General features: G+C 50.5%; 2 protein-coding genes across 11 annotated transcripts; one reads left to right on the top strand and one right to left on the bottom strand.

The window, feature by feature from the left end:
* Positions 1–1,148: 1,148 nt before the first annotated feature.
* HNRNPH1 (heterogeneous nuclear ribonucleoprotein H1) lies at positions 1,149–18,597 on the bottom strand. Of its 9 annotated transcripts, none has more exons than XM_075714753.1 (14): positions 18,418–18,597; positions 10,425–10,484; positions 9,196–9,333; positions 8,162–8,317; positions 7,820–7,963; positions 6,146–6,284; positions 4,969–5,147; positions 4,692–4,763; positions 4,479–4,618; positions 4,176–4,311; positions 3,920–4,003; positions 3,735–3,806; positions 2,549–2,641; positions 1,149–1,934 (listed from the first exon to the last, which is right to left on the bottom strand). In XM_075714753.1, the coding sequence occupies exons 1-14, from the start codon at positions 18,464–18,466 to the stop codon at positions 1,810–1,812; spliced, it is 1,587 nt and encodes a 528-aa protein (XP_075570868.1). In that variant the 5' UTR covers positions 18,467–18,597; the 3' UTR covers positions 1,149–1,809. The 9 variants fall into 9 exon arrangements, with proteins under 9 accessions (XP_075570868.1, XP_075570869.1, XP_075570870.1 ...); XM_075714754.1 differs by having other exon boundaries at positions 3,735–3,785; positions 18,418–18,595; XM_075714755.1 differs by having other exon boundaries at positions 3,735–3,785; positions 4,479–4,612; positions 18,418–18,594.
* On the top strand, positions 11,571–17,973 carry LOC104025699 (deoxycytidine kinase 2). Of its 2 annotated transcripts, XM_075714762.1 has the most exons (7): positions 11,571–11,670; positions 12,480–12,595; positions 13,051–13,244; positions 13,520–13,667; positions 14,036–14,151; positions 15,697–15,796; positions 17,371–17,973. In XM_075714762.1, exons 1-7 carry the CDS (start codon positions 11,571–11,573, stop codon positions 17,392–17,394), a joined length of 798 nt encoding a protein of 265 aa, XP_075570877.1. In that variant the 3' UTR covers positions 17,395–17,973. The 2 variants fall into 2 exon arrangements, with proteins under 2 accessions (XP_075570877.1, XP_075570878.1); XM_075714763.1 differs by lacking the exons at positions 11,571–11,670; positions 12,480–12,595; positions 17,371–17,973 and having other exon boundaries at positions 15,697–17,118.
* Positions 18,598–27,120: the final 8,523 nt, after the last annotated feature.

Genomic DNA, 27,120 nt, shown 5'->3' on the forward strand with positions numbered 1-27,120 from the left:
CCAAAATGCGTACAGATTAACTGACCCACGCACGGCACACCCACGGTATTCTCCTGGAAGGCGCCAGGTAAAGCCAGTGCTCTGCAGCAGTGACTCCTTCCTGCCTGCCAGACACAGCTGCTGACATCAGCCACCTTCCCCTGCCAGGGGCAGCTTGCTCTCCAGCCTGAGCAGGGTCATGCTGGGGGCCGAGGGGGGCTGGCGCAGCAGCAGCAGCAGCATGCCATACAGCAGCTCCGCTGCTTGCCAGGGGTAACGCCACCACTAATGCCCATGGCAAAGGCACCCCTGTCCCCAGCGCGCCCACGCCGCTGGGCAAGCACCACGCAATGCAGAGCAGCTCTTGGGCTGAAGCGTGTGCTTGCGCGCAGGCCGTTTAGAACAGCAGGAGCCCCAGCCTGGTCCTGCTCTGCCCCGGGGCCCTCCAGTTCCCCCCAAGCTGCTGGAGGCTCAGCAGGGGCACAGGGCTGTGGCAAGCTGGGCTGTACCCAGCTGGGCTCCAGCACCAGCAGCTGCAGGCAGGGCCCAGCCAAGGGAGCAGGTGGGCAACAGCAGCTGGGGGTGACATGCTCAGGATTTAACCCTTTCCAAGTCCACTGCTGCAGAACAGGATGGGGTTTTCATCACTGCAGAAAGGGACTCTGATTTCTAACCCTTAGGGAAGAATGGTTAATTAGAAAGAGGAAATTAAATTTACTACAGCAAATGCACAGAAGCAGATCCTGTATTATTCCAGGGGAAGATCCAGTGCTCAAAGCTGTAACTAATGCTTATGAAACCACATCTTTAAGGATGATGTTTGACAAGTTGGATTTATTCAAACATGGTTGTGCTAAGCTGCAGCACCCACCCCTGCAGTGACACCACTGAGCAGGGCATTGCTCCCCAGCCCCAGGGGATGACCCTGCCCCACAGCAGCCTCAGGACACTCCACACCAGGACACCTCCAGCCCCGCAGCAGCAGGTGCTGCTTTTTGTCACGAACCCCCCTCAGCTGAGAAACCACTGCCACTGCACCATCCCGCAGGGCCAGCTTCCAGCTCGGAATTCTCCTTAGGAGTCATCACAGGGTTAGAGCGCTGCCGTCACCCAGGACACAGGCATAGTGCCGCTCCTGCACATGTAGCTACACCACAGAAGTTGGAGAGTTCCAGTTTTTAAAAGGAAGATTTATTTAACAAGTTTCACTTAGCGCAATACACCTAAAAAGGAAATCACGATACAATGAAAGATTAAATCAAGGCCTCAGAATTTTATACGAACACCAAGACCAAAATCCTAAAGTAGCCGTATTGCGTCTCAACATGTTTCCCCCATTAACTTAAAAAAAAAAAAAAGCTTTAACGTGCCTTACAGGATATTAAAAGAAATAAACTAGAACTAACATGCCAAATGTTCACTTTGAATTTCAGACACAGCTCCTATATTGTTTCTTTACAAAAAAGCATGTCTCTCTCAACATGTATCCAAAACAGTGTTGGATGTAATATGGTATAAGAGCAACATTTAACGTAATCCAAACAGCTTTAACCTAAATACGCTTACTGCTTAAATACACTCCTACAACAAAACTAGCTTGAGAAACGCTCAAAATTGTTTAACAGTTATAGTCTTTACTCGGTTATTACATCCTAGATGAATGTTCATTTCTGTATGTTCAAAAATACTGAACCTGAAAGGTTTTAAAATAACAATCCTGAATTCACTTACAGTAAAGCATAAATCACAAGCTTGTATTGCAAAACTGTTAAACTTAGTTTTTTGTTTTTTTGTTTTTTAAAAAAGATTTGACCAAAAGTCAGCGATTGGTTACATTCCCCAGCCACCACTCATGTTGGACATGTTGGACATGCCGCCCATGCCGTTCACTCCCATGGACGCGCGGTTCCCGCTGCTGTAGTAGCTGCTGTTCATGGCGCCCTGGCTCCCGGGGTCTGAGGGGGAAAACCGACAGCAGGTTCACAGCTGCTTCAGGCCGATCCGAAGCATCACTCCCCCAACGCCTGTCCTTGCTGGGCCACCTCGTAAACACCATCCACTGTGCCCAATACTGCAAAGTGTCAGTTTACAGCTCCACACCCAAAATGACGTTTATTGGTTGTTCAACGAAAGAGCCAGCCCTGCCTCACCCTCCCTTTGGAATTCCGTGCTTTCTCTGGCTGTTCCGTGGAAGCGGAGAGGGCCCGGCCTCCCACGCACCGTCCCCCATTTGCATCCTGTATCTAAACTGGCTTGGTCTCCAGCTTCCATAACTTCCGTAACAGCAGGTACAAAGTCAGCAGAGCAATGGAAGCCTGGAGACCGGCATTTCCTACTCCTTTCAGGATAACTTCCCACATTTCCCCCCCTCAGCTCCAAGTTCCTGCTTTGAATCCTTTCCCCCTCCAGCTCTCCATCAGTTCCAAAATTCCCAATAGCCAAATCTTCAACTTCCAGGGCTTGCGCTGCCCAGTCTGTACCACGGCCCTTCGACCAGTGAACAGCACCGTAAGGCACGCTAAGCCAGCCGCACCTGGCCCACCTAAAACCAGTGAAGAAATGCTCTTACCATATCCACTCATGCTGCTTTGACCACCATATCCTCCTCCATAACCCCCACTCAACTGCTGGTTAGCTGGACCACCGTAACTGGATTGGCTTCCTTTCAAGTTAAGAATAAAAACATTAAGTGCTTGCCTGTCAAACAGTCTGCTCATCACCAACAAACCCAAGCCTCACCTAACAGCCCCCATGCTCCAAGCACTAGCTCTCTCACCTAGGGAACTCTCTTCCTAAGTAACAAGCTCACAGGAAGCGGTCGGTTTGTAAAGACATTCCCACAATCAAGCGGCAATGAGAACTTTGAAGAATGACAGCGAGCGCTTGCGATTCTCAAGCGCTTGCTGTACAGGTTTACTTTTGCAGTTTCTAGGGACTATACACAGCGGGATCAATCTGCTGCCATGTATAATACACAGCTGGACACTTAAACGTGGCTTTATGTGACCTCACACAAGAGCGTGGCCCATGACAGCACCCAGCCCTTCGCACACCGACTCATCAACCAGAGTCGCTCGTTTGCGTACAGGCCCGACAGACTGACGCTGTTCCAGACCAGCTGCGCATCACAGCGTGCTACAGGAGACCTCGACTTAAGCTTGCTAGCTACTGCTCTTCGCCTCATCACTTGTCTGTACTCCCACAACGCTTTTCTGTAGTTAATCAGCATCAGACTTCAAACGTTTTGTGATTGAAACACTATAAAAGCAACAGTGTATCCACACACACATACACCCCCACCCCACCACCCTCGAGAAAGCAGCCCCCAAAACCAACCACCACCATCTCTAAGAAACCAGACAAGTCGGGTATCAAGAAGCGTATCTGCTTTATGGACACAGTAGTGGCTTTAGACTCAGGTTGCAAATGCGCGTTTTAGCTTTTCAAGCAATTCTGCAGTTTGCTAGAGCAATTCAGACAGCTTCTCCAAATTCCAAATAGATTTCCCCTCACCACCAAGACCAGGTTTGAATGGCAGGTGACATGCAGCAGATACATCCTCTATCACCAGACTGTGTTCTGGTCTCCAAAAAAAAAGGGAGAGGGAAGGAGAATAAAAGGACAGGCGTCTCCCACCTCACTTCCACCCCACCACACTCCCAGGAGCCCCTCATCCCACCACACACACCACATTCAGCACCACAGCTTATTCAACCTATTACTTGTTCGAATGTATTCCCAAAAGGTTTATATACCTGGCAATGTGCTAGTGTTCCAATCTTGGACTACCCCTTCCGATTCCTTGACTGTGTGATTAAGACAGAATGTTGAATTTCAGTTTTTATGCCAGGATAGAATAAGCAGGAGCTGTATAAAATCAGCCAGCTTCGTTAAACATCAAGTGCTTGCTTAAAAGCACGGTTAGACCATTTACACATACCCATTGCTCCCATCATTTGACTGCCATAGGCACCACCACTTCCTCCTGCTGTAGAATTCAAGAAGAGTTCTACATATCTGTGTTCTGCAAGAAGAAAAATTTTGCCATGAGAGCGTTCCACGCCAAATCCACACACACTTTGCCTCACTGTAAGTAAGGCTGCAACAGAACCTTTGGCATTCCAGTTACAGCAGACGCGCTACACCGCATTGCCGTATCTTCCCTAAAGCCGCGTATTCAGAACGGTCGTACTTACGCATATTTGCTTTGTCTTTGGACATAGCGGCCACCGCATCCTCATGAGTAGCAAATTCAACGTCTGCCTCTCCAGTTACTCTGCCATCTGGTCCGATTTCGATGTGTACTCTTACAGGGTTCAGAGGTGAGAAGAACTACGTACGAAAGTCACACAGATTAAAACGCACCAATGCAACAGTTCGGCTTTACAGCAAGCCGTTTTCTCTAAAGGAACACTCGTTAGCCGCGGTGCAGTTGACATGTCCCGAAACGACCGCAGAATCTTAAAAGCCATGCACTTAAGGGCGGATTTGGGACTCACGTTATAGATGTCGTTCTCCGTAGCTCTGTAAGGCAGACCTCTCATGTGGACGCAGTGGCCGGTCGTGCTCTGGAAGGTGGATCCCCCGTCGCCGTATCTGTGGTCCGACATTCCTGCAGAGAAAAGAGTCCATTCTAGGTCTTTCAGATGTATTTTAGTTTCTTTTGGGACATGTTGAAAGTTCAGTTACAGTTCCTATTAGAGAAATCTTACCTCTTCCAAATCTATCAGAACCAAAACCATAGCCATCATTATACCCATTGTAGTCATCATAACCTCCATAACCTATAAATAGATTGGACAACATGTTCATTTCAACTACACATACATGAACACACAGCAGACAACTAGTTTACAAAGTTCCATTTCTAGGAGAAACAAAGCCGAGGACATATACAAACCAGTAGTTACAAAGCAGGGAAGACACTACCAGGTCCAAGTGTTGCTGCTTCTCAGATGAGCAGCTCCCACTTGGACTTCGTATACTTACCTCCGCCATAAGCGCCACGCCTCATCCTTTCCAAGCTACTTCCTCTACCAAGACTGTTATATCCCCGCGTAAGACCAGGTCTGTCGTAAGGACCGGGTCTCTGCATTGCCAACAGCTTGCGTGGAGGGTCGTAGTGAGTGCGCACTTCCGCTCGACTACTCTTGAAGATCTCAATGTACCTAGAAGTGTTGCCACAGAAAGAAGTCAGTCTTTAATTCCTTCCACAAATACCTCACAACTTCACATTAAAACAAGCCATTTAGTCATAGCCTCCAAACCGGCAGTATATTTTAAGCCAGGTTTCTTTACATTATGTAGGCAATGACATACTACTATAAGCACTACGTTACTTTCAAATCAGTGTATTTTCAAGAAATTACAATTACTGAAGGGTTTACATGCTCCTCATACTTCACAGTATCCCAGCCTTAAGGGTGGGGGAGCAATAGTGATTCCACACCCTCCTCCCCCCCAATTTAAAGTGTTAGTCAGAAAACGTAGGAGGGACTGACGTCCGCTCAACTCAGCACTGCTCACGTGGCAATGTAAACAGAGGGTTAAAAACCCGGTCTCCACCAAGATTTTAACCCATCAGGATGCTACAAAAAGCTCTGCATGTGCTAGTGAACCCAGCCTATGCTTCAGCGATTCAGCGTAGGCAAAAAGTGCATGCTTCAATGAAAAATAGTCACAAGTAAAATAGAATAAAAACCCTTTGTGACAATTTCTTGAAAGCTATGCTTATTACATTGAAGATTAATACAGTAAGAAAATTTGTTACATTTCAACTTATAAAACAAGTTTAGAAAGTATCACATTTTCTTATGGTAATAAAAGAGTACTGTGCGTGTCTTTAGAGCTAAAGGCATCATTGGTGGTATTTGAGAAGTTAAAGCCATAGTCTCTCAACTTCGTCACTTCCAAGCTATCCATTTTGCACTCCTCCAGTATTTCCAAGTTTCCAAAGCGCACTTAAGCTTAGTCCAATTTCACCTCTCGTTTTGGGTAGATCCAAACAGTCTGTGCTATACGCACGTTAGCAATACCTTGACTTGTCAGCAAGTTAGAGACCAAAATACTATTTGTATTTGGATGTTAACACTTTCAGAAGAGAGAATATGGATTTAATTGTTTACCATAAGAAAAGTGACATAGCCAACCAACCATCCATCCCCACCTGTGCCCTATTCTTTCCTTGTGTTTCTTTAGAGCCTTTTCAGCTATTTCCTGTGAAGCAAACTGCACGAAGGCCTCCCCCGTACTCCTCCCCTGGAAGTCCACCGGCAATGTTATCCCATTTGGCACGATTTCCAACCCTTCAACCCAAGGACAAATAACCCCAGTAGGGGGGCAATATTAACATCACAAGCCCAGTCATGAGTTTTTCTTATAGCTTTAAATACACCAGAATTTTAACACTTGAATGGTATGTTGATTCTAGAACACCAGAAGAAAAAGCATGTCAACAAAAAGAGATCTGCGATCACATACCATTCAGTTTACATTCTTAACCCACCCTGCAGAGCACAAACGTTCTGAGTGTCATGGACAACTCCTCAGATAAAGCATCTAATGCAGGGTGCATTAAGAAGTTCACATATTATTACAAACCTCTTCAATTCTGTGAAAGTATTTAAGAGGAAGTTTTTAAGATAACTTAAACACAGCAAGTTAAACAGCTTTATATATAACAAGTATTTTTACTAGAAGTCACTCAGGTAAAATAATTAGTCTTATGCAAACATCAAGTTTCAGCATTAATTTTTTTTATCTTTAGGAGTGCTTAACTAAGAAAAAATCATGAGGTAATTTCAAAAAGTATTAGTTTCTGAACAGAAGAGGCACATTTTGTATATTAAGTATATTAACAGTTTTTAAAGCTTGAATCACGTAACCATGTAAGAAAGAAACAACTTAAAATGCACATGCTTAGGAATTGCTCTTGTTCACAATATATTACTGATTCAGAAAACAAAAAACAAGTTCTGAAGTTGTAAAATTGGAAATATTTCTACTGTATTTTAAAGTAAAACAGTAAGCTCAATCATATCTTGTTATAGCAAAACATTCCAGCTAATTTTAACACTCACATTTAGAAATCTACTACTTTGAAAATACTACCAAGTTAAATCCTAGATAAATCAACAGATTTCATTCTTAGGCATTTATAATAGTATTCCAGTTCCTGAAACATACAACAGCTGCAAAAAAGTGAGAATGAGTCAATACAAAACATTATCTCTTCATCCATAAAAACTTTAAGCTAGACAACATCAAGGAAGGTTTGGTTCCCCCCCCCCTCCCCCCCCAGGAAGGGGAGTGGGGAGGGGGAAAATCTGTACTTGGGTAGAGTTCAGCAGGCTGCTTTTTTTCTGGAATCTTATTCAATACTAAATCTATGTTTGTAAGAAATCATGGGCACAATGCATGCCCTTCCTCAGATCCTGCTCCTTGTACTGAGCCCAGCAGCAAGGGTGTTCTACATCTCTCACTGAACAGTGTGAACCAGCTAAAACTGTGGGTGGAAATATCCTCCCATCTGAATTGTTCACTTTTAATTTAGAAAGCAAGACACTTGTTTTCTGCTATCCTTACTTGGAACAGTATGTCCCATTAAGTATAAATTAGAGCAGCTTTTTGGAGTTCCCTCAGTTATTTAATGAACAAGTAGTTTAGGAATTGATCCCTCAGGTAACTAATGAAGAATTGCTTATTTACTTTTAATACACTTCAGTATACTGTTGGAAGTACTACTGGGCAATCCATGGTGGTTTGGTTTTTTTGTTTTGGTTTGGTTTTTTTTTTTAGTATAGACCAATAGTGCTACAGCTACTACTTTTATCCCACATACCTGAAAAAAACTGTACAATTTCTTCTTTACTACAGCCAAATGGGAGTCCTCTAAGACGTACAAAACCATCATTAGCCGTATCAGGGCTGTTGGGACCAGTATGCTTCAGAACCCAATCCATTTCAACGTTGTTTGACTTGAAAACTGTAAAAGGCACTTAGAATTAATGCATTCTGGAAGACACAACAGTTTTAAAAGCCATTTGCCTTGAAACTAGTCAACTTATGACATACAAGTCCATTTGTCCTTTCACATGCATTTTAAAGAGACAGAAAAGCAATTAACCAAAAACCCATCAAGCACAAACACATTTAGTCAGTTACTAGACCAACTGAGTCAAACCTTCAACATATCTGTGTCCCATTGTTTCTCTGTCTTTTTTCAGGGCTAATTTCACATCCTCCTCTGATTCAAGTTCAGCAAATGCTTCTCCACTTGGTCTGCCCTCTCTGGTGTAGATGAAACGGATTCCCAGAGCCCCATTTAGAATTTTGCAATCTGAAAAGGAAGGTCAGAATTAATTTAATTATTACAGGAACATTGTGACTTTAAAAGTTTCAGATATTCTAAAAGGAAAAAACTAACAACAACTATCAAGTTATACCAAGACGACAGAACCAGCAGTATTCTTGTTATAACTTTTATAGTGACCGATAAACTAAGGCACAAAAATCAAATTACCCTTCTTGTCAAGTCTGAAAACTAGCAAAACATTAAGAATAAAGGCAAATGAGCCATCTCTTTCCAAAGCTTTGCTGCCTCAAGTCAAGTTGAATGTGCCATCTGCTTTTGATTGTAACTGACTTAGACTTTCTCATCAGCATGAAATGAAATAAGGAGTAACAATCAGTCTAAGTGTAATGAACTAAATCAGAACCAAGTCCAATATGCCAAACTCCTGAAGCAGCTTTGAAATCTCCAGTCAATGAAGAAAGCACATATTTATCACCACTACTTATTACTGCAGGATGCTAACAATCTGGAGGAAGGACACAAAACACTAAACACTTAAAGAGAGCCTATTAGGACAGCACCAAGAACTAAACTGATTTTGTTCAACCTGAAGCAAGAGTTTTGAAGCTTTCTTTAAAATGGAAGCAAATCTCTTCCAGTCGCTCAAGAAGCTAAGGCAGTTGTGGTTATCCCAGCAACTCACAGACCAAGCTCCTTTGTGTCTAGCTCCAGCTAGCATAACCACAGCTTTCCATAGTGCATCCTAGCTGAGGCTATCATCAGATACAGAAGTGCTTTCTGGAACTGCTCACTGCAGCATTCCTGCTGCCACAGGGTCCCCAGAAAGAACCCAGAATTGGCAACAGAGCCTGGCCCCTCTCCCAGACCCCTATTCCCTGCCCCCGCCCTCCAGTTCTACTTACCAGAGAAAAACCTCTGCACCTCCTCGGTGGAGCAAGACCAAGGCAGCCCCCTGACTTTCACCACATATCCCTCGCTGCTCTCCGTGTTGAGCATGACATTGGGGGTGAGGCTCGGCTCCGCCTCCGCTTCTGTGGTTGCTGGAGAAGACCAAAGCAGGCCCTTTGAGACGCCGCGCAGCACGGCCGCCACCCGCACCCCCTCAGAGCGCCCGGCGGCCCCCTCGGCCTGTGCCGCCCACCCCCGAGCCTCCTCTACCTCGGACCGCTGCCCGCCTCACACACACAGAGCCGCTCCCGCCCGGCGCACGCCTGGCCCGCCCCCCCGGCCCGCGCCCAGCCCCCGTCCCCGCACGCACACATGGTGGGGCTCCGCGGTGGTTCTAGGGCTCCGAGCCTGATCCGCTGTCCGGAGAGCGCCTAGTCCCAGTCGGGCGGCAGCGAGCGGGCGAGCCTGTGGCGAGAGCGCGCTAGGAAATGGCGGCGGGTACTCCCGCTTCCGCTGGGCCGGGCCTTCCGCCGCACAAAGAACCCCGGCCCCAGACACCGCCCTGGCGGGCCCGACGACTTGGCAGTCCCCGCCGAGGCGCACAGCACCCGCGGCCGGCAGGAGAGCGGCGAGCGGCCGCCGAGGGGCGCGGGCTGCCGGCACCGGCTGCCGAGAGGGGCTGCGGCGTGGCTGGGGGGGGGAAGGCGCGGGGCGCATGCGCCGGGCACCCGGAGGGCGCCTGCCCCGCCCCGCGGGCCCCGCCCGCGCATGCTCGGTAGCGCCGCTGCGCTCCGCCCCGGGACACGCGCCCGCTACGCAACCGCTCCCCGCGCCGCTCCCGCCAGGTTGCGCATGCGTCCTCGCTAGTCTACGCTGCTCCACACACACACCGCCCCCCCGCCCCGCTCCCGGCGGTTTGTGCGCATGCGTCGCCTGCCTGCACACCTCCCCCCCCCCCCCCCCCGAACAAAGCCGCGGCGCGGACTCCCGCGCACAGCGCGGCTCGCGCCTGCGCGCATGCGCCTGGCAGCGCCGCTCTCCGCACTGCGCATGCCCCGCGGGCCGCTCCCCCGCCCCCCCCCGCCCGGGGGCGCTGCTGTGCTTTTGGAGGGGGGGGGCCCGGTCCCCGCTGCCCGCACTCGCCCCCCCCCCCCCCCCCCCCCCCCCGCACCGGCACGGCACGCGTTGGACGGAGAGCGAGGAGTCTGGCTGCACAGAGAGGTGTGTGGGAACTAGCACTTACCAGCTTCAAATGCTGACGCTACCCCACGTGAAACAATCTGCTCGCTTCGGTCACTGAAGCCTGGTGTGTTTGTAGGAGATGGGGAAAGAAGAGACATGGGTCACAATTATCATAAGAGAAAGGAAAATATAACTCCCTCCCATCTCCTCCAAACACACCAGACCTAGCTAGGTTTCACCCTGAATCTCGTTATTACAGCAGCAACAGGAAGTTACAGGAATAGCCACAGTCGCAAACCTCAGGGGGTTGCGCCCGTAAAGCATTTACCTAACATCTAAGAATCCTGCACCCCCTTTCTTTTACCCTGGAAAGAACAAGCAGTCCATGTTCCAACTGGCAGCTGCCCATGGAGGCGATGGAGAACCCGTGCTGAAAGCTCAACAGACTCCACAAAACCCCAGGCACGCCAACACCGACACTGGAATTTTGGAGCTGAGAAGCAAAGCCAGTGGGAGCAGCACCTAACCCTCCATCCGTGCGTGTTTCCTTTCCAGTCAGCACCGAAACGAACTGACAGCCCCAGGCTGAGCCACTTCAGCACCTGCAAATCTACACGGCCTCATCTGTCACGTAACTATGTAAAATGTTTAGTCTAAGACGCTAATCCAGACCACTAACAACTACCTCCCCCCAAAGCTGGAAGCTTTCTGAAAAAAAGGTAAAAAAAAAAAAGGAAAATAGAATCATAGAATCGTTTAGGTTGGAAAAGACCTTTAAGATCATCAAGTCCAACCATTAACCTAACAGGTTTTTTTTTTAAAAAAAAAAAGGAAGGACACTCTCAAAGGTTGTGTCTGTAAATCAAACAGCACGGAGGACCTGTTTACAGTAACGCAAATGAAATCAGTCAGTGGAACCGGTTTACTGTAACTTCCTGAACAAAGCAGCTCTGCTTGATTTCACTTGCCAAACGCCGATTTTAAAAAGCGCTGCGGGCAGCAGCTCGGCAGAGGCGGCCGCGCTCGCCGGGCCGGGCGGGAGCGGCAGAAGGAGCGGCTGGCAGCCGCCGCGGCGGAGCGGGGCCGGCGCCTCCGCCTCTTCCCGGGGAGTGGCGGCGGGAGGCGGCCATCCCGCCCACCGGCTGGCGGGAGATTTAAAGTGGGCTGGAGCAGCCGGGAGCCCCGTGTGCTCCCGCTCGGCGCCGCCATGTCCACCCCCGCCAAGCGGCACTGCCGCAGCCCCGCCGGCTCCCTCGACTCCAGCTTCCAGAAGCGCCTGAGGAAGATTTCCATCGAGGGGAACATCGGTGAGCTCGGCGGCGCGGGAGGGAAGGCGGGGACCGCGGCCGCAGGACGGGAGCGGGGCGGCCAAGGGGCCTTTTCCGCCCAGCTCTACAGGAAGGCGGGGGGGGCTGTTGAGGGAGAAGCGCAGCCGGCGCCCTCCCGCTACCGCGGGGCCCAGACCCGCTCCCGGCGACGCTCGGGAATTGGCCCGGGGGAGGGGAAACGCCGCCGCCCACAGCCGCCGCTCTGCCCGGGCCGGCCAGGCCAGGCGGCCGTTACAGCCCGGACGCAGCGTCCTCATTCGCGGCCAGACCACCGCGCGGGCGGGCTCGCAGCAAACGCGCCACGCGTCCCGCCCCGCCCCGTCCTTCCCGGGCTCGGGAGCGGCGCCGCGGCCTGGCCGGCCCCGGCCCCGGGCCTGCGGCTGCCTCAGGCGCCAGCCCGCGCCGCGCATGCGCGGCAGGATTCCCGCGCGCCCCAGCGCGGCGGCTCCCTTCCCCCCAACGCTGCCGCGCGAAGCCCCGCCCCCGGCTCAGCCTGCTCCTAAAATGGAGGCGCGGCCCCGCCGCCTCCCGCCCGGCCGAGGCGCGGCCGTCTGGCGCTGGAGATTAGAGCCCCGCTCTGGGGAGGCGGACCGGCACCGTGCGGGCGGCCCCGGCAGCCCTTCCCCAGCAGCCCGAAGCCCGCCCGGGGACCCGCGCAGCTCCGCACCTCAGGCACGGCAACAACGCGGCCTACAGCCTCTTCAAGAAGCCTCACAACTGCCGCTCTATCTTTATCAGCAAGACCAGTCTAATCTACACCCTCAGTGAACTTTCCAAACCTTCTCCAGCTGCAGGGAAGTCAACATTTGTCAGGCTACTCGAGAAACACAGTGATGAGTGGGAGGTCATCCCCGAACCCATCGCCAAGTGGTGCAACATCCAGACAGCTGAAGATGAATACGAGGTAGGTGTGCTGGATTGGGGAAAGCTTGGGGAGGGAAATGGGGCACAGAAGAAACTATGGTGACTGGCCAGGGAGCCATGCCAAAATTGAGCTATGCTTAGTCTCCAGCATCCAGAGTCAGCCCCACTACCATACCAGCTGGTCAAACACTCAAATTGTATAGCCCACTTAGGAAGATACTATTGAACACATATTCCAAATAGCCACCCCTGCTCCACAGGAATCACACTGAAAGTCTGAAACTCAGCGATCAACCTGTTCTAAAGAAGCTGTCATGAAGACTACCATCAGCTGAGAAACAAACCTCTTTATTCCTATGCCTAAGCATCTTCCTAAAAAAAAAAACCACAACACAACCAAAGCCATTAATTCTTACTTCAACATATCAGAATTCTGGATTAAGAAATAAAATCCTGCAAATATGCTGTTATTAAGTTTTTTCTCTTGTCCCCTAGGAACTTTCAACATCTCAGAAGAGTGGAGGAAATCTACTTCAAATGCTATATGATAAACCCACAAGATGGGCTTATACATTTCAGACTTACGCTTGCTTGAGCCGAGTAAGAGCACAATTAAAACCCATCTCAGCCAAGCTACATGAAGCAGAACATCCAGTGCAATTTTTCGAGAGATCTGTCTACAGTGACAGGTAATTACTCTCCCAGTGCAACAAGAGTTCAGATTAAAAGCTCCAGGTCTTTATGCTCAAAGACACAGAGCTGGGGAAACACTTGATATTAAACTATTACCTGCAAGGAGCAGGTTTGATTCAACAGGTGAGAGTAGGATGGTATTAAGAGTACTTTATGCATGTTAAGAGCAAGCAGCTGTTTTTTTCAGTATCATGGTTCTGATTCTAGTGAGAAGTGGTTTAGTAGTTCACTTTGGTCATTCCCTGTACGAGACTAATGTGTTTCATTGCAGATACGTATTCGCCTCTAACCTGTTTGAGTCCGGAAACATTAACGAAACAGAGTGGGCCATTTATCAGGACTGGCACACATGGCTTTTGAATCAGTTTGAAACAGATATAGAACTGGATGGCATGATCTACCTAAGAACCACACCTCAGGTACGTTCACCTAAAGATGGAAATATTTCAAGTCCAACTTCAGTTTCCAGGAGCTTAAGAGGGTACAAAAACCTAAGTATTAGGTTTAGTACTAACACTGAATTAGCTCCCCCCACCCCAAATGTAATGGGAAGCCTATCATAAATTCAGATTTCATTCAGAGGCCAAATTAAAAACCCTCCCTTCTGAGCTACTATTCTGATGTTTCTAGATTTAACTCAATTTATGTTCAGCCAAGCATTTAAAATTAATGCTTACTAACATCTAGCATTAGTCCTTCTGATTTAAGGACCACTTGATCTGTTTAGCTGACTTAGCCTTCAACACATGATTTACATCCAGACTTGTACTTTTTCTTTCCCCCCCAGAAATGCATGGAAAGGCTACAGATGAGGGGAAGAGAAGAGGAGCAAGAAATTGAGCTCGAGTATTTGGAAAACCTCCACTATAAACATGAAACCTGGCTTCACGAAAGGACTATGAGGTATGAACCCATTTTCTGCAGGCAAGTTTCAACTTACAGGCAAGGCTCTTTCCTGCCTTATCCTAGAGTTGATTAGGGATAAAAACTAAGGTTTAAGTTACCTTCAGTTGGGCACAGCTGACAGACTTATCTTTAGACCCACTTCAGGTTTCTTGGCACAGAGATAATTAGGCTCTATGCAGAGGGAAGGTTATCTGTTGGCAGGGAAGTAAAAATTGCTATGGATGGAACTTCACCTAATTTAAAGCCTTTGTTAAGCATTAGCTTCAATTAGAAAGCTGTGTAGCTCTAACTCCAGCAAGGGTATGAATTTTGTTAACTGAAAGTACACAGGATAGAGTTGAGATTGTGTTTGGGTGGCCAATCATGTAAGTTATCTACTAAGCAGCTTCCAGTTCCAGTGTAAGGAAGGGCAAGGTCCCAACTACCTTTAAACTAGGCTGACTGTATCTCAACAAGGTTTAAATATTAATCCTAGCTTCAAAATAAACAATGAGAAAAGTTTTTGGCAGGTACTATTACACACAAGAAACCCAGTCAGCGGTTAAGTGATCTCTGCATACCTTCACCCCCCAGCCTCCTTCCTATGTAAGGAATCTCTAAATGGGAAAACAGACTTTAGATTTTCCTCCCAGAGGAGCCCAAAATACTCTGCTGAATGGGAAGCCTAACAATTCCAGGAAAAGTATGTTATCAGTCACATCTACTTTCCTAAGTTTCATGTAGGATGGCCCAAATGCTTAGGAGACAAGAAGGCACTGCATATTGTGGAATTTTGGGAATGTTTACATTGTGTACTCATTCCAAACTTGTGAGCAAGTATTTCCTGTATTTTTCATAGGAACATTTAAGTCTGCAAACACAAGTTAAGAATGTTGTTCAGCACACTTACTGCATTTTAGAAAAGCTCTTCAAACATAGGAAGAGAGAATAACTACTACTTTAAGAGAACAACATATCCAGTTGCACAACTACTGCTCCCATCTGCTCCTAACCCGTAGCCAAAATGGTCTTGCTTATCTCCAAGCCATTTTAAATACCGGTCTTATAACCTGTTAAAGAGGTCACCCTCACCAAAGGAAGCTTTGAAACTGCATCTTAGTAAATGGATTAGCAGTTAACTGGAAAGGGATGGGGGAGACACAGGGCAAGTGATATTTTAAAAAATCTCTCCCTCTTCTCAAAATCGCATTCCTGATAATTGATTCCACAACAAAATGATGAGGTAGAAGAAACTAAGGTAAGAAACGTTATCTCCCACACACACTTGTACAATAAAAATAGATGTTAGACGGCCAGACTTGCAGAATACATTAAAGTTATGGTGATACAATGTTGCCTGGGTTATACAAGAGCAATTAAGGACAGACTTGACTTGGGCTTTATACTGAAGTCATGGGTATCAGCATTAACATCTCGGGTGCATGTGGTAATCCAAGTAATGCTGCACCCTTGGGACAACTTGGAAAGCAACTGGAAGAGCTAGATCATTTTATACACAGTACTTTGTCATTTTTACTAGCATGATGTTCTTCCACTTAACAGAGTTGACTTTGAGAACCTTAAAGAGATTCCCATTCTAGTTTTGGATGTTAATGAAGATTTTAAGAATGATAAGATTAAACAGGAGTACCTGATTGATAAGGTAAGTATTAAATGTTTCCTCATCTGCTTTTCTTCTACAGTAATAGCTGTAATTTATCAATTTACATTCTTAAAATTTGTGTTAAGTACTTGTTCAGGGCTAGTACAGTCAGTCTCTTTCATTGACTTGGGAAGCTCCATGGCTGCAGAAAAGGCTTTTTGCTTTCCTTCAAAAAAAAAAAAATCATTTAACCCCACCTCATTATCGTCACAATTCAAGGGAAAACTGGGTGTTTTTAAAGAGGGGCAATGGGCGGGGTGTGCGAGTACACAGCAGCTGGAGAAAGTAATCAGACTACTCTCTGCCAACTCTGCACTGCCACACTGTTCATTACATAGTTCACAGAATGATACTAATTCATGTCAGCCATGATGTCTTTAGGAAAAAAAACTAGTGTCAGCTTAGAGCTATTTATGCCCCCTCACATTCTGGGGATCTAGGCTCTTCCTGGACAGAGAACACATCTGACCAATGCAGAAATAACTGAACCTTGTGCATAGTTCTAAATGCATGAAGTGACACTTCTAAGTAGAGTTGGGAGGGAGAGTCAACAGCCATTTGAGGAAACAATGTGGTAATAAATAGGTCACCTGAGTCAAAATGGTGTTTACTAATACCAAGGAAAGGCAAGACTTAGGAAGTAAATGCCTAAAGAAATTCTGCTGGAGCCATGTGCTGCATGCCCAGACCACAGAAAAAAAAAAAAATCCTAATACTTAAAGGCATGGGACTCATCCCCAACCCAAGCTGTATCATTACTTATTTCACTCACTGGGACACTTTAACCCTCCTTTCCCCCACTGCCCCAACAAGACTACTCTTCTAAGATGGAAAGAAGTGCCCCCCCCACCATCAAACTGTATAAACCCTTTTCTCCATCTTGTTCTGGGTCATCAATTTGAGATTACTGAAGAATGATGCCAAGCCTACTTCTGCCAATTAAATAGCTCTGTATAAACTGGGGAGGGGAGCACAATGTTCAGTTGTGGAGGTATTTGTTGTTTAGTTATATCCTCATGGAAACCAGTCATTAACAGCTTAGAGTTATGACCCAGACTATGCACATACGTGTATTTTTCTGTTAACTTGCTCCACTGAAAGGCCACTGTTGTTGTCACCACCAAGCTCCCTTCACCACCCAGCATACAGAAAGGTCAGAGCTACTTTCAGCTTGGGACAGGGGGTGCAGCACCACGCTCAAAGTGCTACCAGATCTTTGGCTTAGTTTTCAGACAATCCCTCTCCTCCTAGCAAAGGGCTACCTAATGAAGGAAAACTCATTTTTCTTTAATGAAGTAACATTCTGTAAAGCATCCAGAAGCTACCTTTCATAAGTACTTGCTATTTTTTAGTAAGTTACTCGATTCTACAGAGTACTAACTTACAAATCTTGGGTTCACAACCATCTGCTATACCGTAAAAGCATTTCAGGTCATGAATTATGTGTAGAGGCAGAACAGCACTGGAGACTGTACCATAACAAACCATTTGTTCCCCAAGAAAGAAAAGGAAAAAACCTAATGATTTAGCTTTTCTTTTAATGCGTCAAATATATATGCTTTTTGTTTTCACAGGTCAAGTCTTTCCTGGCTTCTTAAGAAGATCAAAATTAATTTGAGTGACAAGATCCTGAAGTTCAAGAGTTAAACCTAACAATCAATGTGTTCTTAGGCAATTTACTTTAACTGAATCTATTACCTGTAGAGCTTGTTTTAAGGCAAGACTGAAGTGCAAAATATGGTTTGGTTTTTTGGTTTGGTGGGGTTTTTTTTTTTGCTTGTCTGACCTGTGTGGGCTCTGATAGAATTTTCTGTATAGTTAAAAAAAAATACGGGGTGCTTTGTTAATGTACTTTGCATATATTCTCTGCTGTTTAATAAAGATTGTTAAATTATATTGACTAATTACTGGCTCTAAGAAGGGAGGAGTTAACCGGTTATCAACGGCTGACAACCCAGTAAACAGAGATAGGCAGGCGCTGAGGCAGGGTTGTTTTGCAATAACTGGCATAGTTCACCATTTTAAGACGAGACTGTTATGGCGTCCAGAAACCTTTACTTTCAACTTCTGCTTTATTGAATGGCTGCTTTCACGGGATTTACACTACGTAAGGACGGCCGTTACTGTAGTCGCAAGAGCTACACCTGGAATAAACTGGAATTTAAGAGTAGCCTGTTTACGACCCCCCCCCCCCCCCCCCCCCGCTGAGCGAACCCCGGTAACGGCGAGGAGTGGGGGCAGGAGAGCACCCCGCAACTGCCCCCACCCCGGGGGGGCCCTGCCCTCCCCCCCCGCGCGCCGCCGCCCCCACGCACGCGGCGGGGGAAGGTGGGGGGAGGGGAGCGGCGCACGCGGCCGCACCGCGAGGCCGCCGCCGCCACCATCACCGCCGCCCGCTCGGGCCGGGCCGGGCCACCGCCGCCGAGGCCGCGCCGGTAGCGCGGTGCGCGGCCCCCGCCGCCAGCAGGCGCCAAGGCGGGGGCTCGGCGGCGCCGGGGCCCCGGATCGGGCGGGACCGGCCGCCCCTCCCCCGCCCGCACTGCCCGGCCGCCCCTCCCCTCCCCCACCCCGCTTCCCCTCGCCGCCGCCTCCCGCCCCCGCCCGCCGCCGCCAGGCCTTACCCAAGCCGGGGATCTCGCCCTCGGTCTCCTCGGTGTGACAAGGGTCCATCTTGGCCGCGCCTTCCCCACAGGGACCGGGAGAAGACAAAGCTCGGCGGGGGCGCTCGGGCGCTGCGCAAACGGAAACGAAAGCTCAGCGGCCGCCGACAGGGCGCTCCGGCGAAGGCGGATCGCGGCTTTTCGGTCGCTTTTTCCCTGCTCCCGCGGGGGATGAGGCGCGATGAAGCCGCCGGCCTGCCCGGGCCCTACCCGCCTGCTCGCTCCGTCTGCGCAGCGCCCCTCCGCCCCTATAAATAGCCACCGGCCGCGCTGCGCAGCGCCCTGACGTCACGCACCGCCCGCCCCTGTTCCCTCACCGGCCGCCAGCCAATGGCAGCGCGACAAATTGAACCCGCCACTCACGTCCGGCGGGCGCGCGGGGGGGGGCCGGGAACGGGGGGGGGGGGGGGGTGAGGAGCGCGGCCGCCCCGGGGGGCCCCGCAATGGCGGCGGCGGCGGGCCCCGCGCAGCCCGAGGCCCCCGCACCAGCGCGGCGGGCTGCGGTCGCCCCCCGCTGTCGAGCGCCCGCCTCGACTGTTCTTCTACCCAAGCCCCAAACATGGCGGCGGCTTTGTCCCTGCCCGCCCCGTCCCGCCGCGCCGATCGCTCTCCCCCGCCGCCCTCCCGGCACCCCCGCTCACGGCCGGCCGCGGCCGCGCAGCCCCGGCGGCCAGCGGGGATCGGCGGCTCCGCGCACTGCAGCAGCGCCCGCCGCCGCCGTCAGGTGGGCTGGGCTCCGCCTCCCGCCGCGGGGACACAGACACCCCCCCCCCCCCAACACCCACGCACCCCCAGGCCGGGGCGCCGGGCGGCCTGGTCGGGCCCGTCCCGCGGGGAGCAGGCCGCAGGCCGCTCCGCCCTCAGGCGGCGGTGGGGGGGGGTCAGGCCCACGCTGCCAGCCCCGGAGGCGGCGGGGGAAGCACGGAGGGGCCGCACCGGCCGGGCGGGGCGAGGCGCGGCCTGCGGGAGGGCCCTGCGCCGAGATGGCGGCCGGGCAGGCCCGGGGCCTGGGCTGCGAGGGAGGCCTTGGTCGGGCCTGGGCTGCGAGGGAGGCCTTGGTCGGGCCTGGGCTGCGAGGGAGGCCTTGGTCGGGCCGGCCCTCGCACCGGCCGAATGACGCTTTGTGCGAGCGCTGGCAGGGAAATGCTAACAACGGGGATAGTTAACAGCGGCGGCTGGAAATCTGCCAGCCCCGACCTTTCCCGATCGCGCTTTCAGGGTGACTCTTTGTTTGGGCTGAGGCGCAGGCAGGTTCATCTGCTGGCTCTCCGACTGGAAATCGCCCAGCGCCCTGGCAGGGCGATGGGAATGGCCGCTCGCTTGCGTGGCCCCTGCGCCCCGCAATCCGCTCGTCCGACGCCTAACCAAACCGACCCCCTCTGCAAAATAGTGTGTTACAAAGCAGCATTAGCTAAAACAACTTTAGATTAAAACAGCTGTAAGGGAACATGTGCGGCTGATCAGATAAGCGGTGACCTTAGGACTGTGGAGGTGCGGCATCTATTCGCAGCTTTGTTTCTGACCGGTACACAGTGTATAAAGTGAATCCCTTTGCTAATCCCTGTTGAAGCCTTTGCATTTGCAACAGTGAGTTAATGATAATTTTTGTCTTCTTACAATGTATATTAATAATAATACACTGGGGTGCAGTTACTATGTGTCATTTTATTAGCCTGCTTGGTCTTTTTAGTCCCTATTATGGCATTTGAATAATGAGGGAAAATGGTTCTCCGTTGTTTACACATCATGATCCACGTGACTTCATGACTTTGAAATGGGCTGTGCTGGCTGATTTCTTGCTGTTTAATTTTCAGTGATAAAGAAAGCCTGGTTTGCCCAAAATTTTCTTGATCATATGTTTACTGTAGTCAAACAGCATTCTGACCTAAGTTTTCTCTTTAGAGGACTCCTAGGAAATTAAAATCATCCTGTGTTCACACTGGGAAAAAGTTCTGCTGCATGCATGTTCTTCCAGTGTTAGAAGAAAGGTCGTATGACTTTTTTGCAAATATGTAATTGCTATTAAGTGTAGGCAAAATACCTGCCTGCCTTAAAACTTGACACATCCAACAGGAAGTTAGGTACAGCCACTTCTAGGGGAAGAACGTGACTCTGAACAGCAGAGGCAAAGACGTAAATAGTTATCGGAAGAGTTATAATTAGCCAACATCTATGCGGTGTTTGAAAGATGAAAATAATTAACCATTCAAGTGGAGTTTCGAACAGCAGCAGCCATCTCTAGTAAGTGCTTTTGCAAGTAAGGGTAGTCCCATGGTATGCAAGTACTTGCAAAGAATGGGATAGGGGATAAAAATCTTGCTGGAAACACCTGATGCAGGATTTTATTGGGTTTCTTGAAGCAAGGAAACAACTATGTGTGTATTGTGCACATGAAAACACCTGGGTCTTGCTTCTGTGATTTCTTCTAGGACTCGAGCACCATCAGTTTACCTGGCTTTATTGTTTCGTGGTGCCAGCACGACACCTGTACCTTCCTCTCCAGCAGACACAGCTGAACTGTAGTGTGTCTGTCAGCATCTCTGTGAGCAACTCGAGCTGCAGCTTCAGGTAACTGTTTTTCTCTAAAATGGCTTTGTTCTACTTCGGAATTTCACTGGCCCGTTCCTGCAAAGGGGAAAGGCACACCTGCAGCTCAGACTGCTGGGGAGAGGAGCTGCTCTCATTTTCCCACTTGTGTTCCCAGAAGATACATTTCACTTGGTTCAAGTCAGCCCGGGGAGGGCTGTAATCTAAGCTGAGCTCAGCCTGTTGGGTTTTGTAGACCATCTGGTAGGAAATGGGCAAAGAGGTGGCCTCTTGGGTAGAAATCTGCTGGAGAAATGACCGGCCAGAGAGTCACACAGCCCCTGTGCAACATCCCCAACTCCCTCGAAGTTCATGGTGAGCGGAGCTGGGAGCAGAGACCCACACCAGGACAGCATGAGCGCTGGTCCAACCTGCAGAGAGATGCATAAAGCTGAGTAGACGTGTTAAGTGTTAAGCTGGACCAAAGGACCGAAGTGAAGCTCTTCCTTGAAGCCTGCTGCCTGCTCAGGACCTTTCTCTTTGGTACCAGTTATAAATCTCTATTTGTTAGCTTGCTTAAGTTTCTTTCCTGGGCAAGAAAATAATGGAGAAACTCTGCAGCTCTGGTTCAAGGGTTTTATGGGCATCTAAGCCTGTATAGAGACACTTTGCCTGTCTGGAAGTGATGCAGATGCTGATCTCTGCATAGGTTTTGGAGATGTTATTGCAATGCAAAAAATAATCACCAATAATTCTTTTATGGGTCACCATTTGCCATTTCAGGGGGAACAGTGATCAGAGTTTAAATAACCTGCTCTGAAAAGATTACAGAACTCATTATCCATCATCCCGACCCCATCATTCTATGCGTCTTCCCTTTCTCTCTTTCCTACCTAGACGTTATCCATTTGTTCTTCTGCTTCCCTCATAAGCTTCATTCTTCGTGTCTCAGCTACATGTGTTGCATGTTCCTTGCGTTTGCATATAAGCATGTATAATTCAGGATCTTACAGTTAATCTGCAAACCTGATTAACTCCCAACAAATACGGCTAGCAGCTGACATGCTTTATCATCTGAGGTCTGAAAATGGGGAATGCATGGAAGTCTCATACTACCAACGCTTTGTAGGTTTCTCTGTGTATGTGGCCTCCAGCCAAAAGCCCTAGAATTCAATTATAACCTTTCTGTCGCTAGCCGTGGCTTTAGAAGCAGCCTCTAGCTGTGGTGCTGTGACAAATACAAGCTAAACAATGCTATTAAATATGCATGATGTGTGTTCTACCATATTAGATAACATGGCCACGTTCGCTATCTGCTAATGCTGCCAATTCACAGCTTTGCTAATGCAGTGTTCCCTCTCGATTTTGCTTTGGGCAATTTAAGAGGCTTTTTGGTTATACTTCACCTTTACTTTCTTCCTTTTCACCTGTTTTGTCTTTATTCATTACTCTGAAAATGGTGGTCCGCAGCAGAGGCTGCTCATGTTTCCAGGCTTTCCTAATCTGTAGTTCACTAAGAAGCCAAGCCGGTCTGGAAACCAATCGGAGGGGTTGATAGACACTGCTTCAGTGAAAAGCAGATACCCAGGTCCCTCCTTCTCTCTGAGGCAGCTGCTGTACTGTTTGAATCTATCACCCTTCCCTTTACACCACCAGCTTAGCCACAGCTTATGCTCAGCATCCTTTGTCAAAAGGAAATGGAAGAATTGCCTCTGTTTTGCTCCCTCAGCGATCGCATCCTCTCAGGGCTCGGTTGGGAGTTCACCTGTCTGATGCTCTTCTGTTCATTAGTGTAACTCAGGCCTGTTACCATTTCGGTTTTGCAGCATTATAATTATGGCAGTTGGCAGAATACCTTTTTTCTTTTTACTGATACAGCCAGCAACCTTGCTGTGAATGCAGTTCCAGCGGTAGAAAAGGTGTCTTCTACCAGCATACTTTAGTTATCTGCATGTTTTGCCTGACTCTGAGCTAGGTGGGCATGAGTCAGCTCTGACCCAGAAGCCATCTGACCATGCAGTGCTGTACTGAGCTCATCAGGCAGCTCTCACAGAAGGTTTCTTCGCCCAGGCAGAACATTTACAGCTCTCTGATAGTTCAGCCCTGTACGCGCCAGGAGAGAGGTGGGCAAGTGTCCATTTGCATCCCTTGCAACAAACCTTGTCTGCATTTCCTTTATGCCCTCCCAGGAGAATGAGCTGTAAAGCTGTAAATACTTTACAGTGGGGTGACTGAATCCGGTCGTCAGAGAATGTGCTGCAGTATCTGTATCAGGACAGATAACACCGTGCCTGAGCTCTTGTTATTCTAGCCACCTGCATTCATGAAACGGAGCCTATTTTAGCCACTCACCAACCACAGGCTCGGGATCAGTGACCAGAGCAGCTCACTGGTTTCGTTCTTGCTGACATGATGATCTCCGACTTCCACCCCTTGCAGGTAATGTTGCTTAGCTGTTTGGGGTCGCCCAGCTTTCTCTTGTGAAGTAGTGCAATGTCAAAGCAATACAGCTGATGCACATGCTGCTGGCACAGATCCTCTTTCATTCTCTCACTCCAGGAGTGCTCTGTGAGTCCTCCTGAGTGCTGACCCTACTTTTGTTCTTCCTACCTAACTTTTACCTTTAGCTCTTAGACCCTGGAAATCCCTGAACGCGGAGTCGGGCACAGCATCGGCGAGGACCGGAGCAGGGCACGCTCTCTGCTAAGCTACCGCAGCAAATGTCTGAGTTTTCCTTTGGAGGGAGGACATTCACAAAAGGGCACGTTAAGCCCTGTCCACCTTGAGGGCTCTGCCCTCACCAGGGGAAAGATGAATTCTTGGTGCTTTTATCACTTACAAGTGATAATGACTGGGAGGTATAAAACTGGTGAAGATGAGGCAAATTGTAACCTTAGAGTGTGGATTTTCCTGGCCTCCCTGTCTTGAGCTGCTAACATACAAAGTGGCACATAGCTTTGTTTTTGCTTGGATTTTACCCCACGATCTTAACTCTGGAATGGTTTTTACTGTGTAGGGCCGTGGCCCGTGGTAACGTAAAGGGAGTATTTGCCTGCGGGCGAGGGGCCTGTTCTCACAGGCCTGTCTGAAGCACCCGTGCCCCCATCCATGGCTGCATCTCTTCTGCAACCGTGTGGCGTTCAAGCCAAACGCAGCGTGCGCAAACCGCAGGCATGACGCGGGTCAGCCGGCGTCACGCTCCTCGCCCCAGGCCATCTCAGTCTCTCCAGTCAGGGTTGTGCTCTTGCACCTACACCCTCCTATTCCCCCAAAGCACAGCACTCCTCCTTCCTCTGATCTTGCTGCGTTATGCTCCCCGCTGCTCTGTGTGTCCGTACGTTTACCTGGATCGAGAGGGTTCTGGGTCTTCCTGCCCGTAACGTTCCCCTCAGTTTTGGCATTGATGGATACATCATTCAGAACGACCGTGCTGCACACATGCAAGCACCAAAATGCTGTTATGTTGACAGCAAGGCCTCTGCAGACTCAGCACATAAAATGGGTCACTACCGCAGTTATTTCAGTTACACAACTCCAGTGTGACTGCCTTTTTCCTTGCCCTTGAAGTCACTTGAATGTAAACAAGTAAAACTAAGGCAAGGGGGTAACAAAATCAGGATGAGGAATGGAGAGGGGAAAGGAAAGCGTCCCACAGTACTGCTCTGCAGACTAGCATCCTCCCAGCTCCAGCCGGCTCGTTCCCCAGAGCTCTGATTCTAGAGCTGCTGCAGAAATAAAGACCCATTGAGAAGTCTGGCTCCAAATTAGCATTTGAATTCCCTTGTAGCCTGTTGTCAGATGGGCAGGAGGTGGGTGCTAGTCTCCATCTCTCAGTACTGACACACAAAGGTGGCTTTAAAAGGTCCTTATTTTTCTGAGGGACAGAAATGCATTGCTCAAACTATGGACACTTTGTGTTCTCCTTTTTTTTTCTCTTTTCCCTCTCTCTTTCTCCGCTGTTTCACCCCCATTCCCGGATCAGGCTGAGCCGTAGACAGACACGTCTGGGTATTGTTAGCCCAGTCTGACCTACTTCTTTCCCTCCCCTCGGCCTGTGTTATGGATGCTGGTGCTATGGAAACCGGGGTGACATGCCAGTGCCACAAAGCCAGGGCCACCAGCTGCACCCTCCTCTCCCAGCCCCACAGGCCCTTCCCCTCGCAAACACACCCCCAAAGAAAGTTAGCGGTGCTGCTTCCTGAGGAAATCCAAGGATGTGCTCCATGTCCGTCCCACCAAGCCGCGCTCTGGTGGGACCAGGTTGCTCTTCCCCGGGCTCGGGAGAAGGGTGCGTTTTCCTCAGTCCCAGGGCACAGTGTTTCGGTGCTGGGGGCCACGTGCAAACCCGCCGGTGCCTGCGCACCAGACCTCCCTGCGCACGTATCCTGTACGGGCCGTCACATGACGGGTAGGAAAGTACACGTGGGCGCCCTTGAAGTTTTCGAGATAAAAATAAGCTACACACTTCTGCAACGTGGTACGAAAGCCTTACAGGAGCCTGGCGAGGTTCCTACGAACACAGAAATGGGGACACCTGCGCGCCGGCCACCCCTGCAGCGGATGGCAGTTGGTTCGTCGGGGCGCCGAGCGGCGCGCTTGCGTCGTCACTCCTTCGCTCGTGTGGGAACAAGCCCCGTCGGGGGACGGAGGCTTGTTCGCAAGTTCAGCCCGTGCGTTTCTGGCGATAAAAAAAGTTCTCGCTGGTTCTGCAGGTTTCCTTTGCTCCCTGCTGGCCTCCCGTCCGGCTGGCTGCTTCGCCTGGGAGGCTGTGGTAGTACCAGAGTGGATTTGCTTCCAAATCTCTCACGCCAAACCTTTGTTTCCCTGCCAAACCTTTTCTTCCCTGTTGCTGGCAGTGAACTGGCAGCCGAAAGGGGAGGAAGCAGGAAGGAGCCCGGGAATCCGCAAAGCGCTCACGGGGGGCTCTTATGTCTGTTGCAGCCGTCTCCAGGAGATTTGTGCGAGGCTCCAGGGCTCCCCCACCCCAATAACCTTCATCCAGGGCCTGGCCCGGCACAGAGGAAACTTGGAGCGGGAGGGTCTGCGTACGAGAGCCGCCCCGGCCGGGCTCAGCGTGCCGGCAGCCTGCGGGCCCGCCGCCCCGGCCGCCTCTCGGGGCGCAGCGACCGGGGTCCCTGGCCGCCGCTCCGGGACCAGCTGGCTGCCAGACCCTCCCTCGGGGCCCCCCGGGCCCGCCGCCCCCCCGCCGCCGGCCGCAGCCGCGTCGCACCGGCGCCCTCTCCCGAGCGGCGGCGGCCGGAGCCGGGGGCGGCGGGGCCGGGGCCTGCGGAGGCCGGGAAGGACCCCTCCTTCCCCCAGCCCGGCTGCCGGCAGGCGGGGAGGGGCCGGGAGCAGCCGCGGGGGGCCTGGAACCCCGGCAGCGGAGGCCGCGGTTCTGCGCTCCGCCGTGCAGCCGCCCCGGTGCTACCGGGCGCTTGGGGTGCCGGAGCTGACGGGGCGGTCTTTTTGGCGGCTGGATGGTGACCCCGGAGCCGCCTGGCCTCGGGGTGACACGGGCAGACCCTGTCCCAGCCAGCACCCACCCTGCCAGCCCAAACCTGGCTCCTCAGCATCTCCGCCGCAGATGCGAGGGGGCAAAGCGGTTCCACGCAGCACCGGTGCAGCGTGTTGCATCGGGTGAAATCCTGAAACCATCGACTGCATCGTTAAACCACGGTCCTGCACAGAGTGATTTTCTGTGATGCCAGTTATGAAGTAGCAGAGTCCTGACAGCATCCCTGGGTGGAGGGGAGGAGCTTTCCTTCTGCTAGAGGCACCTGAAACGACCCCTCTGACAACTGTTCGAAGGGTGTGGAGCGCTGGGCAGCTTCTCCGTGGCAGAGCTAGCCACGGCGGGCAGCCGGGGCCAGAGCCTGGCTGTGCTGCACCAAGACTTTTAATGGTCTTCCGTGCATCCAGGAGGAGAAGCCGGCGTGCCACAGACTCGCTGCTGAATCATTAACTTCTCTCCTGAGTCATTCTGCAGCCCGGTCACGCACAGAGCCGAGACCAGCAGGACTGAGGCCGGTAGCAGCTCCGGGCCGATACGGCACGGTTAGAAAACCGGTTCTAGGGTAAAAGATGGAGGTTGTGTCTGCAGAACCGGTGAGCACCAGCTTGGACTAACCCAAGGCAGCA

This window comes from Pelecanus crispus, chromosome 8, assembly GCF_030463565.1.
Source record: "Pelecanus crispus isolate bPelCri1 chromosome 8, bPelCri1.pri, whole genome shotgun sequence".
Taxonomy (NCBI): domain Eukaryota; kingdom Metazoa; phylum Chordata; class Aves; order Pelecaniformes; family Pelecanidae; genus Pelecanus; species Pelecanus crispus.